The sequence below is a fragment of the Drosophila rhopaloa genome, unplaced genomic scaffold, assembly GCF_018152115.1.
Source record: "Drosophila rhopaloa isolate 14029-0021.01 unplaced genomic scaffold, ASM1815211v1 contig_155, whole genome shotgun sequence".
Lineage (NCBI taxonomy): Eukaryota > Metazoa > Arthropoda > Insecta > Diptera > Drosophilidae > Drosophila > Drosophila rhopaloa.
Window position 1 is genome coordinate 2,928,957 of NW_025335034.1, and position 14,967 is coordinate 2,943,923.

General features: G+C 39.7%; 1 protein-coding gene across 1 annotated transcript in view; it reads left to right on the forward strand.

Moving 5' to 3' along the window:
* LOC108040542 overlaps positions 1-14,967 on the forward strand; it is a 112,399-nt gene that overhangs the window by 9,003 nt on the left and 88,429 nt on the right. The window contains exon 2 of the mRNA XM_044457025.1: positions 13,297-13,891. Coding sequence (XP_044312960.1) covers positions 13,732-13,891 — 160 coding nt within the window. The 5' untranslated portion in view covers positions 13,297-13,731. The remainder of the gene's footprint in view (positions 1-13,296; positions 13,892-14,967) is intronic.

The following is a 14,967-nucleotide window of genomic DNA, read 5'->3' on the forward strand; positions in this document are numbered from 1 at the left end:
ATTGCATTCACATGGACAGGCATTTTAAAAAGCCTTCCACACGGGCTCGAGTGTGTGCGTTGGCTTGTCCGGCGCAGAGTTGGCAAAATTAGTGCTCGTTTTAATTGAGTTTGTTAATAATTCAGTAATGGCCACTACATTCCATCGGTCTCCGGGCCAGAGAGCTTTAGCCACAATCTGGGATGTGGACGTGGAGCGTTGGTCAAACGGTTACATGGCAGCTGCCAACAAATTTCCAGCTGCCAGCCGTACTCGTGTCCATTCACAGTTGCGGTTGAACTAGTAGCGAAGAGATTTCATACTTATATCAATCTCCATTTCAATGAAACAATATTTTACCAGTGTATGTTTTTATTATAAACCTATGGTGAAATGGTGAGAAGTATTTTGATTAGTGTTTATATGCTTTATGTGTTTCCTGTTAAACAATATATCTGATTTATAATTATTTTCTGGTGTTTTGGAAACGTAATAAATAATTCCAAATTGTAGCTTAAACTGTAGGTATTAAAAATACATTTCTTTAAATTTAAATGTACTTAATCTTTTGATTGTGTCTAATATAAAGTACAAAGTTCACTACAGAAATGTTTTTTAAAATTGATATTTTACTAATGATCACAAAATTCAATATACTTACTGAAAAATATGAACTCAAAAACATTAGTGTCTGCGATATCAACTTTACCAGCTGCCTTACAAATTATACTTCGTTGCTATAACTTTTACTACTATCAGTCTGACCGCAGCTGTACCTCCTCACATATGCTCTCATGTAAGTGCAATTGCCGAGCATGTGAGTGTGCGTGAGAAAAACTAATTAACTAGTTTTGCATTTGACTCATTTCATTTGGCTGCGCTCTCAGAGCTTTTTATGATTTTGATTAATTTCCAGCCATAAATATTTATGCAGCCAGCTTTATTATTCCGCAGCAGCTGAGCGGGCTAAGGGCATTTAGTTTAGCTCCAGATCCCGACGCTCAGACGCACAAAGCAACCAGGCCAGCCAGTCAGCCTTTAATGTTTTCCGGGTCAGTCACAGTCACTCACTTCCCTTGAGCTCGTTGTCGGCACTTTTGTTTGTCAGCATGGACGATGACACCGCCGGACAGCCAGACAGACGGACGGAGTCGCAGGACGCAGGACGAAGGATAGAGCACCGGGCCAGAACGGAACAGAGGCCAGGCAACAGAGAACAGGCGATGCCAGAGCCGCTGGCTGCGCTTTTTACATGGGAAACCGGCAGCAGAAGCCGCTTCAGTGGCACCCACATTGAGCGAAAAGTGTTTTAGGTTTTTAAGTGAAACAGTTTTCTTCATTTTTATATTGTAGTAGGCCACCTTACGCCCGATAAACTATCGATGGATAATGTTAAGCTAACATTAAGTTTAGCATAATCTTTAAGCAAACCCAATGTTAGTCATTCTTGGTAAATGCATTGAATAAAGTGAATGTATCTTGATAAAAGTCTAAACTATTGCCTTTGGAATTATATAAACCGCTCCTCTTACAGTATGTAGATTATAATTTTTATTAGAAATTTCGGATTATAACCATTTGTATATATTTACTTAAATTATAAATCTCTTTGTAACATTTTTGAACACAGACTCCAACCTCACGAAATAATTATATCTAATGGCTCAGAACTTATAACCGAATTGTAAATTCCTTTAATTTTTCAAAATAAATGTAATAATTTTATTCTAAATTCTTGACTGTTTAAACAAAACTTCTTGATATATTTTTTTCTATTTGCTGCAATTAAATTATAAGCATTTAACAAAATATATTTTCTGCAATATTGATCAGTATAAGTTTTAAGGGCATAAGAATGGAAAAAGCAATTGACGCGTCGAGGAACTGTTTTTTTTACCAATTAATTAATTAAGTATAATTTCTCCCCGGTCACACAGGCACTATTCCGCCTGTTTTTCTCAGTGGAAGGCAGACAAAGAGGCTGTCGGTCCGTCGTGGTGCTGTGCACTTGGGCGACTAAGCTGCATCAGCTCACTGGGCAGCAGCTGCGACTCGGGGCGGCTGAAGCCTCCTCTGTTGACAAATAAGCAGAGGCCGAGGGCCGCCAGTCTGCCGCCCACTTTTCATGCGGACAAATTGAGCAGGACATTGAATTGTCAACCAGGGGCTACGCAGCAGTCCTTGACGGCCTGACGAACATGCCTCCCACCTCCGCAGCCCCTTCTCCCGGGCCAGAACTTCAAAGCCCCATACCAACTGGCAACTCCAGTGAAAAGTCGCTGTCTCTCTGCGGGGGGTTGGTTATATTGTTGACGTTGATGTTGATGAAGCATGATTTGGATTTTCATCTTTATTGCATTATACTTAAAAACTATTAGCGGCTGGCCAACGGATACACTAGCTGCGCACAGTGCTATCATCTTGGCTATAATTTAAAAAAAGTTAGAGCGTAAATTGCGTGAATGTAATATATCTGAATTTAGGAAAAATTGTTAAAAGGTAATTTTTAGGCAAAAGAAAATGTAATTGGCAGGTGTACTCCAATACAAATTAGAATGGAATTTTTTAAATTAATAAATTTTAAAATATAGTAAAGTAGCTTTATAGTTTTTGTAATTACTTCTTTTAACTCTTCTTTTGATAGAATTGAGATTTGTTGCTGCCAAAAAGGAAGATAATAGATTGCATGAATTTTAAACTCACAATTTTAAAATACACTTTTATTCCATAATTTTGTTCTCTTAAGGTAAGCGTTGACATTAAAATAGAATTTCCTATATAATTTGTATATGTCCAGTCACATCTACATTTTCCGATGGGCCGTGTAATTTTAGCTATTTAAACTGCTCAGATCTAGCAACTCTTTGAAATATATAACAGGCAACAGAGTCTCTGACATGATTGCATTAGCCGCGAATGGACTAAAGTCTAGACCAACTATTGCCAAGCCGGTCTCACAGTTTGCTGCGTGGCCTGTTAAGTGATTTATGTGATTAGTCTCGTCGCAGGGCTTAATGCAGATGAATGATGCTGTTAAAAATGGAGAAATCAAATGATTTCACTGGCAGTAGTCGCTATAATTTACGGGGCTGATAAAAAGTAGCACTTAAGTCGACTACAAAACGCTCGTTAGCTTGCATTCGGTGTGTATATAAATTTAACCAGCCAGAAAATAATGCCCGATAGACAAATGGCCAACGGCTCCGCTCCCAAGTTCCCAAACCAAACCCAAGCCCAAGTCCCCAGTCCCAATTCCAATCCTTGCGACTTATCTACAAGTTGAGCAGCTTGGAGCACAAAATCTTGATAATGGAAAATTTATTAATCCCATCAACGACAACAATAACAATAAAATGTAAACAAATGACTGACAGCGAACAGAAGCTTTGCGGACAATGGGGTGGCGATTCGACTTGTAACCCCTTATGGAGGTGTTGCACGACAGTCGAGTCCATTGATACAAATCAAAATCGGCCATTTCGGAGTTTTATTGGATGCCAGAAACTATGAATAACGAGTCGAGTGGGTCCTAATCAGGTGGCCAGGGGTGCTATTTATTGAAAATCAACATTATTCCAACACGCAACGGTGGCCATTGTTTGGCTTTGATTTCCATTCGACATATAACGATGATAATAATGACGTTGATACACCGTATTGGGCTGTCAGTAATAACTCAATTGGCAAGATCGATGGCGTTTGATAGGCCGAGTCGGCGATTCCGAGCTGTGAATTTATGTTCCATAGTTAGGGGTGATTATCAAACATTTTATTGTAGTCCATGTGGGTTTATTGTTGGTATTTGTGTGCCTAATCGGAGGGCCAATTAACCAGGATCAACAGAATGCGGGCCAAAACGCTTGACAACCTGCAGTGTGCCGTGCAGGCTGAAAAAAGCAATTTAGCAAGTGTCAAAAGTGGCCAATTTACTTGTTACTCCCCGCTTTTTTGAGTCCCAGAACTCAGATTCCCGGCTGAGTCAACAATGAAATCGGTGAAATTGGCTGGAAGTCCATCAAAAAGCCGCTTAGAAGGGCGAACGGAAAACAAAGTTGGAATGAAATGAAACTTTGCCAACTAATAGAAATGTTATTATTTGTCTGGGGGGCTCCAGTCAAATGAAATATGAGGGGCCACAAAAGTTGAGAGTTTCCAAAGAGCATTGAGTGCCCGTTTTTTTTGCTTGCCACATCAACAATTTGCTTGGCTCAAAACTTCACTAATTAAATACCCTATCCCATCGAGTATTGATTTGCGGCTCTAACCTTGGGCAGTTCAAATTGTTCACCCAGCCGCATCAACAGCGTATCAGCGGGTAACCCCTTTCATTAAATTGTGAAATATTGAACTTTGCCACTAATTAACATTCACGCACCTGCAATGCCCCGATCCCCGGGCGCTCATCACGCCCTTCACGTTGCGACTTAACTTTTCAGCACAGAATTTATACAAAGTCATCTGGGAGCGGGGGCGGAGTCCAACGTCTTGGCCCGGAATCAAAATAATTTAGTTACCACCTTCGTTCGCCTGCAATCGATGGCGGCTGTCGGAAACTTTAAAACTTTCCCCAACTGTTTGCACAATATCGCATGTTGGCAGTTCGGCAGCGAGAGCTGCTGGTTGGGGTCACCACCTCAACTCCAGACGACATTTCGGACGCTATATTATTACAACAGTTCATCAAACTCGGAATCGGTGCACTGAAAATCGATTCGGGTGAAAGTCATGAAAATTAATTATTTATCGTTTTTATTGTTATGAACTACAAAATTTATTTATTTTTATCTCATTTCCATCTCTTATTAAAATCTAAATAACAGTCAATTTTCATAATATTAAAAAACTTAAATTTAAGAGTTATAATAAAAGACTAACAAATTGCAAATGGATTGAAAATGTGTGTTTGTGTTTAAAAATTTTGATAACGAAATATATTAAATGTTTGTCAAGGGATTACTGTCTACAATTTAAGAAGAAAAAGGCATTGAAATAAATTTAAGAATGACATTTTCCATTTCGAATCATTTCGCTGAGTGTCTCGAACTATATTTATAGCGAGGTATCGCTGTCGATGCCGACGTCCTCGCTAATGTAGATGTAAACGGGTAGCCCCTGGGACTCACTTTTATCAAACAGCCCATTGGGTATTTGGGCTGGAGCTTTGGTAAACTTTGCCCCTGCTGCTCAGCTCACCCCAGCCACCTCATCCCCACCTGGGCCCACCTGGGCTCACCTGCCGCTGGTTGGGGGCCTTTAGTCACAGAAAGTTTTCGCTTTCGATTTGCTGCTGCCAGGGCCCCTTAACCATTCCCATTTTCGTGCCAGGCCGTGGCCAAAACGCAAATTGTTGAAAGTTTGCACTAAAGTCGTTGATTTCATAGCTGAGAGGTGAGCTCAACTCGTTCAAAAAGTCTGCCAAAGTAGTTGACGTGAATCGATGGGGGGAGGGGGTTGGAGATCCAGGGATCCGGGGATCCTGGGCCAGGAGGCAGCCAGCAAGGCACGTAATTGAGTAAAGTTGCCGTTGCGGCGGTGCAAATGCGAATGCGGATCCACTCGAAAGACGAACGGCAAATGTTTCGATATATTGCGTCTGGCAACCGGTGCGCGACAATGAAAACTAACAATAACTTCCATGCAGCGGACGAGGATTCCATATCCCAGGGAGCCCACAAAGCTAAAATCATAGGCCAGGCCCGAGGGATCTGCGAGCGCAGCAACTGTGGCTCGAACAGTCGGCATTTACTCCTGGGCTTTTTAATTGTCCGCTTCTGAGAGTGTGTGTGTATTGGGTACAGTTGCGGTCAAGATTAATAGTGCTTATAAATAAATAGATGCAGGATAAAAAGTCTATTTATGATGATAGATTAATTAAATCTTTTCAAATGACATGCAATATAAGATATATTATTTCATAGAATGCTATTATTAAGTTTGTTAAATATTAAAAAAGTAAGTCCTTAAATATAATTAAAGGTTTTAATAACTAATGACTGACATTTTAAGACAACTAAAGGCTTAAAAAAAAGTAAAGTTGTTAACAAATATCTTACCAGAAAAATCAGTGAATGCCTTTTTATAAAAACCTCTAAATTATAAATTCCGCAACACTCCTATTTCGTTTTTCATATGGTGATTAAAAATATTAGGTTTTTGTTCCCCTTTTACTTTGACAATATTTCTTCCATAAAAAGCCTAAGATTCACATACAATATTATAACCTAAACTTCTTCAAGTTTTTGCTCCCAGCTATTTGTTTTGGCAGCAGTTTTGTTAAAGTGAATACCGGGCATTAGCTGGTGGATTTCAGTACTTTATGGCAGAGTTTTAGATGCTACTATTTTACTCGCAAGTGTGTGTACTGCAGTGAGCTGGTGTGAGTTCGAGTGTGTGTGTGTGACCGCTTGTCCGTGTAAGGACTTTGATTGTTTTCTTGGTGGCGATGTGTGTGTGCGTTTTGCAATGGCTTCCGCTGGATCCAACTGGATATAGTTGGTGGTGTGTGTTTTATTTTAGAGTGTAGCTGCGCTTCAATTTATGACATTTTGACAGCAGTTGTTGCAGTTGAATCCGAAAGTTGCTCTCTTGAGTAATCGCACAGCTTTTTCACTCACAAACGCGCAATTTCGTGGATTGCACAGAACTATTTTGATATATATGTGTATCTGGAACATTTCCAAAAGCCTAGACAGCAGTTAGCAGCGGAACTCAAATAAAATATTTATGGCTGAAGATCTAAATTCGTATTTTCGTGAGTAGGGACGAAGATAGTGTACACCATTTTCATTGAATATAATGGATACCTAACTTATACTTGTCAGATATTTCCGCGGTGATTTTCAATTTGATTGACAGCTAAGGGTAAATTGTATTGATATACAAAGGTAACTGTTAAAAAGTTTCAATTTTTAATTGATGTTAATGAATTAAAAAATTCTACATTTTTCTATCTGGTCTGCCCCGCACAAAAAGCACATTCCATTAACTTACCCATCGAAAAAATTACTCACGTTCTTCTACTAGCGAAGCTGTCATGTTTAATTCGTTAGTTGATATTTGTTGCAACTGAAGCATATTTGAACGAGTAAAAAATGGATTCAATGCTCGCATTAATGTGTTATTCCCGATGCACTCGGTAAGCCGATAATTAGCGCAAAACAATTGAGGCTGAACAAATACATTTATCAAGCGCTGCAATTATAATTTAATAGCATTTTAACAGATGAGCTATTTGAAACACCATTTTCCGCGCCGCATTCCATTACTTAAACTTTAGTCGCCGTCAACCGGGGATTGCGAGGCGAAGGCAGCTGAAATTACAACGCACACTCACGGGCCGTATTTGCCCCGAGTGTTTGAGGAGGAAATGCTGACGCACAAATACAGCGAGTTAGCTATTAAACATATTTGACTTGCCGTCGAAGTGAGCAAAGCACACACACATGCACTTGACTACCCCTTGGAGGAGACTGCGATGTCAACTTGGCTCTTCATTAGCCAAATCTGGCTATTTTTTGAGATAAAAAACTAAAAAAAAAATAAGATTTTAGTTTATTACAAACATGAAGCCAAAAATCATTTAGTATGACCACAGTATATATAAAATATTACAGTCTAAAGGTAATGAAATTTGTTAGCCAGTTTAACATTAACACTGCATTTACATTGCAGCCAAATAAAATTTTGTTTTCAAAATATTAATATTAATATTAATATTATTATTTATATTTATATATATTTATAAAAAAAAAGAAGTCAATTCATTATCATATCGAGTTCCCATTCTATATTTATTTATTTAAATGTACCACATCTTAATTACATAAAGTGATTAACGAGGTTCTTATCAGTAGAAAAGTACAAACAGCATAATTAAGAGTCACATTACCTTATTACACGTTTCTTTGTATAGCAAATAACATGCTCTTCGTAGATTGTTAATTAATAACATCTGCCATTTTTAAAACATCCATAACTACATATTTTTAGCTCCTTTTCGTGGTCTGTAGTTAGCAACCCTGTTCGGATGCTGAAGGATTTTCCCCAGGTCGGTGCTTGTGTTGGCGAAGGGGTGGCGGTGTATGATAATAATTCAACAAATTGTTGTTTAACAAGGAGAGACAGCCACAGTCACGCGACTCGCTCCTCGCTCCTTGAACCCAGAACCCCGAACCCCAAACCCCCAACCCCAAACCCCAATCCTCTCGAGTGTTCGCCGTGTTAATCGCTTTATATGCAGTGCTTCCAAGTGTGAGTGCGAGGTGATGTCTTGTTTTAATGCAATGTGGGCGAGTGTGAGTGCGAGTGTGCGAGTGTGCCAGGGTGTGTGAGTGCCTGGGGCAATACACGCACAGCTGCCGAAATATCTTACCTCCATTTCATGAAATGAAACAATTAGGAGAAAAAGTTGCCTCTTGCTAAGGACACTTTTCTTTGGCCCGCTTCCACCCGCCCTCCCCGTTTTTCCGGAGGGTTTTCGGATATCCAAAACCCAACCCTTTTTATAGCTCGGCAAACATGTGTATGCCTGTAAACAAGGCTGGCTGCTTGTGTGTGTTTGGCTCTGTGTGCGTTTAATGACAAAATAATTAGAAAACTTTTTGTGTACTTTGTAGCCGGGCTCGGAGCCTGAGTCTCGATGTGTCGTAGTTCCCCGGATGTCCTCCCACATTCCGCCCTGTCAATGTCACCGCCAATTTGCTACTTCTGCCTGTTTTTCGGCCCCGCTTCTCAGCCTCTATATATGTATGTACGGGAATCGTGTATATCTGCTCCTGGCCACACACATCTGGAAATTGCCAAACAAGAACGCCGCCTCCAACGGCCTTGGTGTCTTTGGCAATTACGGGGCTGGGGTTGCGACATTGACACCTGACTGGTTGGGGTTTTTCGGGGGCTCGTTGCCTGGAAGCATGTCGAAATGTTTAAAATTTAAGCAACTAAACGTTAAATATTTAATCAAAGGCCTTGGGGTTACACGGCCGTGAAATTTAAAAGCTGCTAATGTTGTTATCTAATTAGGAAGCGTGTTTTGGACAAGCATCTAAAGCTGAGCAAATAAGTCTCTTGCAATGATTTCATTTTTTTACAATATTTGACTTGCTAGTTATCCATTAAAAAATATTTTATTTCTATGTTTTAGGTTGTTAAACTCATAAAACAGTCCTCCTTGTATTTATAAAATAATTGGTTCGGAAACCATATTTAACCAATTAAAAAAAAATTTTGCAATTTTAAAAAAGCTGCGCTTGAAGTGGTTATACATAAAAAATGCTTCAAGCCCACACTGACATGTTTTATAACATAACTGTAAACCTATTTTTTCCTAGCATGAGCGATTATATATGCTTTTAAAAGTCACGATCAACAATACAAACAAATTAAGTCCAGCGAATTTTAATAGCTTCCGGATGGTGTTAGCCCTTCAGGTATTCTTTTGAGCGTGAGGCGCAGATTAAATGGCTTATAGCAGCTTATTATTTAAGGCGCCTGGAGGCGGGGTTGCTTTGGCTATCGGTTTTTAATTATCTTTGAATAAAAGCCATTTGTAATTAATGGAGTCCACCGCAAGCCACCCGGGTGTGACTAATGCGTCAATCTCCGCGGCAGGGGCACCAGTCACCCGATTGCCCGAATATTTTATTGGATTCGGCTATCAGCCGTTTGGCATTTAGTTATTAAGCACTTGAACATATGGCGCAGCCAGGATGGAAAAACTTCCGCCAGATAGACGAAGGACCCAGTGCACACACACAATATACGAATATGCTGGGAACAGACTGCGCCACTTTATTCCGCCGATGGCTGCGCACCGGCCCACACTGCGTATGCGTATCGCCAGAGTCGCCCGTCACGAAACTAGCTGCTTACCGGCTGTGTACGTGGAGGTGTTTTTATTGAAGTGCGTGGCGAAACACTTTAACTCGTTGTCCGAATTGCTGCACGGAAACGGGGATGTGAGGAGCTCCGAGCACGACAACTGCGGGGTTTGCCAACCCACAAAACGTGCCAAATCGATGGCTGGCCATGTTCATAGAAACGGCGGCAAAATAAAAGCTTGGAAAAACACCAAGACCATAAAAGAAATTGCCTAATTCTTAGTGAAAACTTAACATTTTTCCAAAATAATGGCGGTTTAATAAAATATAACTTAAAGTATAAAACAAGACTTATTTAGATATTCTTGAAAATAAACATAATTTAAATCAATCTTGTTTAATGATTGCGTTTAAATGCTAAGGTAAATTAATTTGTATTGACTATAATGTTTTGTATTGTAATTTTCGATTTCCATATAGTCAACTAAACCTTTTTGATCAACTAAACATATTTTGATATATGGTATATTATAGTGTTTTGTTATAACTTCCAAATTTTAGACTTATCTTCAAACAAATATTCAGCAGTACCACAAAACTTCCGTGCCACAGCTTAGCCAAAAATTCCAGCTACCCGGTGCAAAGATGCCGAAAAGGTTTTCGGTCAGAAACGGAGCCCTGACCGATAAATGCTTACATGAACTCATACCTGGACAAATACTCGTATGAATATATACAGACCGGAGAGCACATACGCTGCCAAGTATTTGCAGTGGCCAAAAGGAGGAGCCGCAACAAAAAAACGAGAATCGTCGAGCTGAAGGCAAACTTTGTGCCACGTTTTGGGGCAGGGATAGGAGGCAGGAGCTAGTTGATTTTCAACAGTTGAGTCGAGTTTATTTTGCCGGCCAGGTGAGAGGCGATGGGCAATGGGGCATTGGGGCAGGTGGTAGGTAGCAGGGAAAGGGGAACGGGGAACTGGAAACAGGGAACAGCAGCCGGCATTGCATACATTTTTGCTGCGTGCCTTGGCAGTTTTTCTACCATTTGGCCCGGCTGGCCAAGTCGAGCGTGAAATGTTGATGAAGTAACCGCACATGTTTGCCGTTTGCCTCTTGTCGTGCATAAGTTCCTAAAAACCGGTTTCACCTCAAGTGAGTGTTTAGGCGCAAACTTTTGTTCTGGCTCCCCTGTCTAAGCGCAAATTAGTTTGTCCAGCCAGGGGCAAAGTTTGGGTTTGTGCAACAGCAAATTCGTGTTTCCCCATTCTCGTTTGGGTGCCACTTGTCCCATATGCATATAAATAAAGCGATAAAAAATGGTTTGACAAAGTGAAAAGAGTGAAAAAAGTAGGAAAGTTTTGCAACTAGAGCATGTCATGATGCACGGCCACCATAGATGTTGATGCACATGTATCGTTACCGAAACAACCATCAAAAGTACGGGTAGAACAACGGAATTCAGGATTCCCCGGTTCCAGGACTCTGATTCAGTTTCAGTTTCGGTTCCAAGGACAATGTAACCATGTTAAACAGCAATCAGAGTGGAAATACAAACCACTCGCTGGTAATTTTGCATGCAACGCTTAATGCTTGTGGCGAAAGTGGCGTTGATTTCGGCAGACAACTTTTTCAGTTTTTCGCCTCCACTCGTCCTGCTTTTTTGGATTTTTATTTTCTGTCCCGAGTTTTGTTTTTTCTGTATTACATTTCCCCTTCCAAAACAGTGTCGCTAAAGTTTTCGCAGCGGCGGGAGTTGGGCGGCAGGCCCTCGGCAGCGGGCCAAATTAAACGAAATGTATACAAAATTTGCTGCAGCGGCGCTGCTGCACTCGAAATTTGAGTGAGTGGCTGCCTGCATAAAGAAGCACCACCAGCAGCGGATGGCTGCAGGCTGAGCAGTGGCTGCACTGCGACAAAATAGCAGTGACTAGCCAACTCAATTAAGTTTCAACACAGAGTTAAGCTACTGTTGGGGAAACATTTATTTTCTCAATATCATGTTAAAGATTAGTAAAGCTAATGTCCTTAATCATAATGTTTATTTCAAATCTAAAACTAACTGCTGTAACTGATATTTTAATTCCAGTTAGTTAATTATAAATATATTTTTTATAAATATAATTTCACTAGTCAAAGTTTATATACCCTTGCAACTATTACAACAAAAATATATTCTATAAAACTACTATATATGATTTTTATTTACTTGAAAAACAATGAAGCTTAGTCGATTTTCCAATAAATATTTGATCCTTCCTATGGCAGCTATATGATTTAGTCTTCCGCTTTTTATAACATTAAAAATGTCAAACTTTTGAGTAGCATATACTCTAAGTATATGCGTATGTGGTTCAAAACAAAGAAACTATAATTTTTCATTTATTTTTTCGATTTTTTATAGTAGCGATATGATATGATGGTCCGATCCGGCCTCTTCCGACTTATTTACTAATTGCAATAGATGGAAGACCTTTGTGATTTTACTCCGTGTCAAACCTTTAACTAATTGAAATACAGGGGTATATAAATAAAACCGCTTCATCATAAGTTAACCGAGCAGGGCACTAAATTTCTGGCAATTCCAAAGTAAATTCCCTTCCCTAGATTAAATGAAATGCATTTCCCTGAGTGTTGGTTTGGTTTTTGGCCTGGGCGGCTGGGATGGGAATGTGCAGGCAGCCGTGGCGTGAGATGTTTGCCAGCATGTACAACAATGTACTGTTGCTGCTGCTTCTGGGGCTGCCGCGTTGTCTAAAGTTTGAAGTGCGCATAATAAGCCGGGCGGAGGGATGTGTCCAAACCATGCCAAATTAGGCACTGCAGATAGTGCCCCGAAATGTAGGCAACCGTTTTGGGGGCCAAAAGAAGTGAGAAGTGCTCCGCCGAAAGAGACTGGGGTTCAATGAGCCCGTCATCATGGCGCAGCTTGTTAGCTTTCGAAAGTGAAACTAATTTCCGTTTTTACGTGGATACAACTTGTCGGGAACTAGGTCAAAAAGTAAGAGTTTGGGTTGTAAGGGCAAAACTAGGCTGCACTCTCTTAATGATGTCTAACGAACACAAAGTAAAATAATTTTAATGAGTCTTATAGAAATGCAAATGTGGTAACAATCATAAAGTTGAGAAAATTTGAAAAATTTGATTTGGGTTCATCAGAGTAGAAACACATAATAAAATTGAATTGATTTTGGGGGAACTAGGTTAAACTTATGGTATACAAAAATTAAAAGCTAAAATGCATATTATGAAGTATAGGTGTATGCACAGTATTTTGAGTTGACTAAAAACTTATATAAGGCTTACAAATTAAAGTGATTCAAGGGGTTCATTAATGACGAGCAAATCAAAGGGTACACAGCCATCATTATCTCATTAGCCAACATGCAATTAGCTAATTTATTAATCCACTTAAAAAGGACTTTGTATTTTACCCCCGGCAAAACTCAAATTATAATTCTGTTCACCTCTCTATTTTTCCAACCTCTCTTCCTTTACAGAAAATTGAAATTGGAAAAACAATGCAACATTTGGAGGGCATTGCACACCTCAGTGCCACGCGGCGGCAGCCACATCAACAGCAGCAACAGCAGCAACAGCAGCGCAAAAGTTATGCCCCGGGCAAAAACTGAAAATGAAACAACTTAATTAGTAGTTGTAGGAGTCGAGAGCAAAAAGCCGCGCACTCCCTGAATTCCGAATCAGACCAGCTCAGCCCGAGGAAGTGGAAGTGGAAGCTGAAGCTAGCTAGCACAACAGAATTTTAGGGAATATTTCGCCGAAGGAGCCGCCCGCTCCCGTAAATGTGTTCGCGTGTGAGTGAGAGTGGCTGCACTTTTTCGAGAAAATTAAATTGAAAGTAACGTCAGAAGAAGGGCGAGTAAACACTCTGAAATACGAGACGAGCCTGCATATAAATTGTTACACTTTACACAATGGATTTGCCAGCGAAAAGGACTTCCACAATGCCCGTAACAACTTCCTACCACGCCAACATCAGACGAAGCTGCCTGGCTTTATTCGCGGTCTTCCTGTTCGCGGCTCACATCAGCATAACTTCCGGTCAAATCGATTGGGACGACGACGATGATCCAGGTGAGTGAATATAAATACACTGAAAAAACACAGTTGAACGTAAAATTACTGAACCTATTTTACTTTTCATCCTTGCAATTAACATTTATAATAAATTTAATTCATCTCTATTTTTAAAATAATATTCTATTGGTATCAATAAATTTCACACCAGTTATTTTTTATTTATGAAAATAGGAGAAGCTTTATTTATTGATTCCAAAAATAACTATAAATACCTTTAAGATTTTCCAAAACTGTAATTTTGTTAAAAGGACGATTAATAGTACTTAAATATTTTGGATATTTTTAAGACTGTGCATTTATATTTATATATATTATATATATTTTTCTATGTGTATCAATACGAATTTAAATTCGATGCGAATACAAAGTTAGGCAAAACAATCCAGCCAACGACTAGCTACTTCTTTTATTCTCGCTCACCTCGAGCTCCGTGATTTGCATAAATGGCAAATCGCTGTCGGAACAGACAGTTCAATCAACTGGAGATCCAAAGCAGTCGAAACGTTTTCCAATTGAGTTTTGGTTATGTTTTTGTAATTAGGTTTAATTGCCATTACGTATACGCCCTGGATACCGAAAACAGGCAACGGGTAACGGGAAAGCTGAGAAGGGGGCTTTTAATTAATCGCAGATTTATGGCTTGAGGTATGTGTACGGCCATATAAATGGAATTTTAATTATTCAAAAGCTACAATTAAAATATTTAATGAATTCATAAGTCTGACAGTTTAATTGCAAGAGTTTGGCATAACTTTGGCAGCGCTGAGGAGAATATTTTTAGAAGCGGATAAATCCTGTTGTTACGCCAGGCACAAGGAAACGTTCACAGGCTTTGTGTTTGCGGATACCTGTTGGACACATATTTTAATTTATTTATTTGCAGCAGCTGTGGGCGAAAAGTTCAATCTTCGGCCAAGCCATTAGCACAAATATTCATAAAGTTTTGCTAGAGTTACAGTCTCTTTTTTTGAGCTCCTCCTTTTCCACCGAATCAAATTCATCGGAATAATTAATTTCTGTTTGAGGAGACCGCTTTCACGGCACTTGGGCCACACCCACCGTCGTCGGAT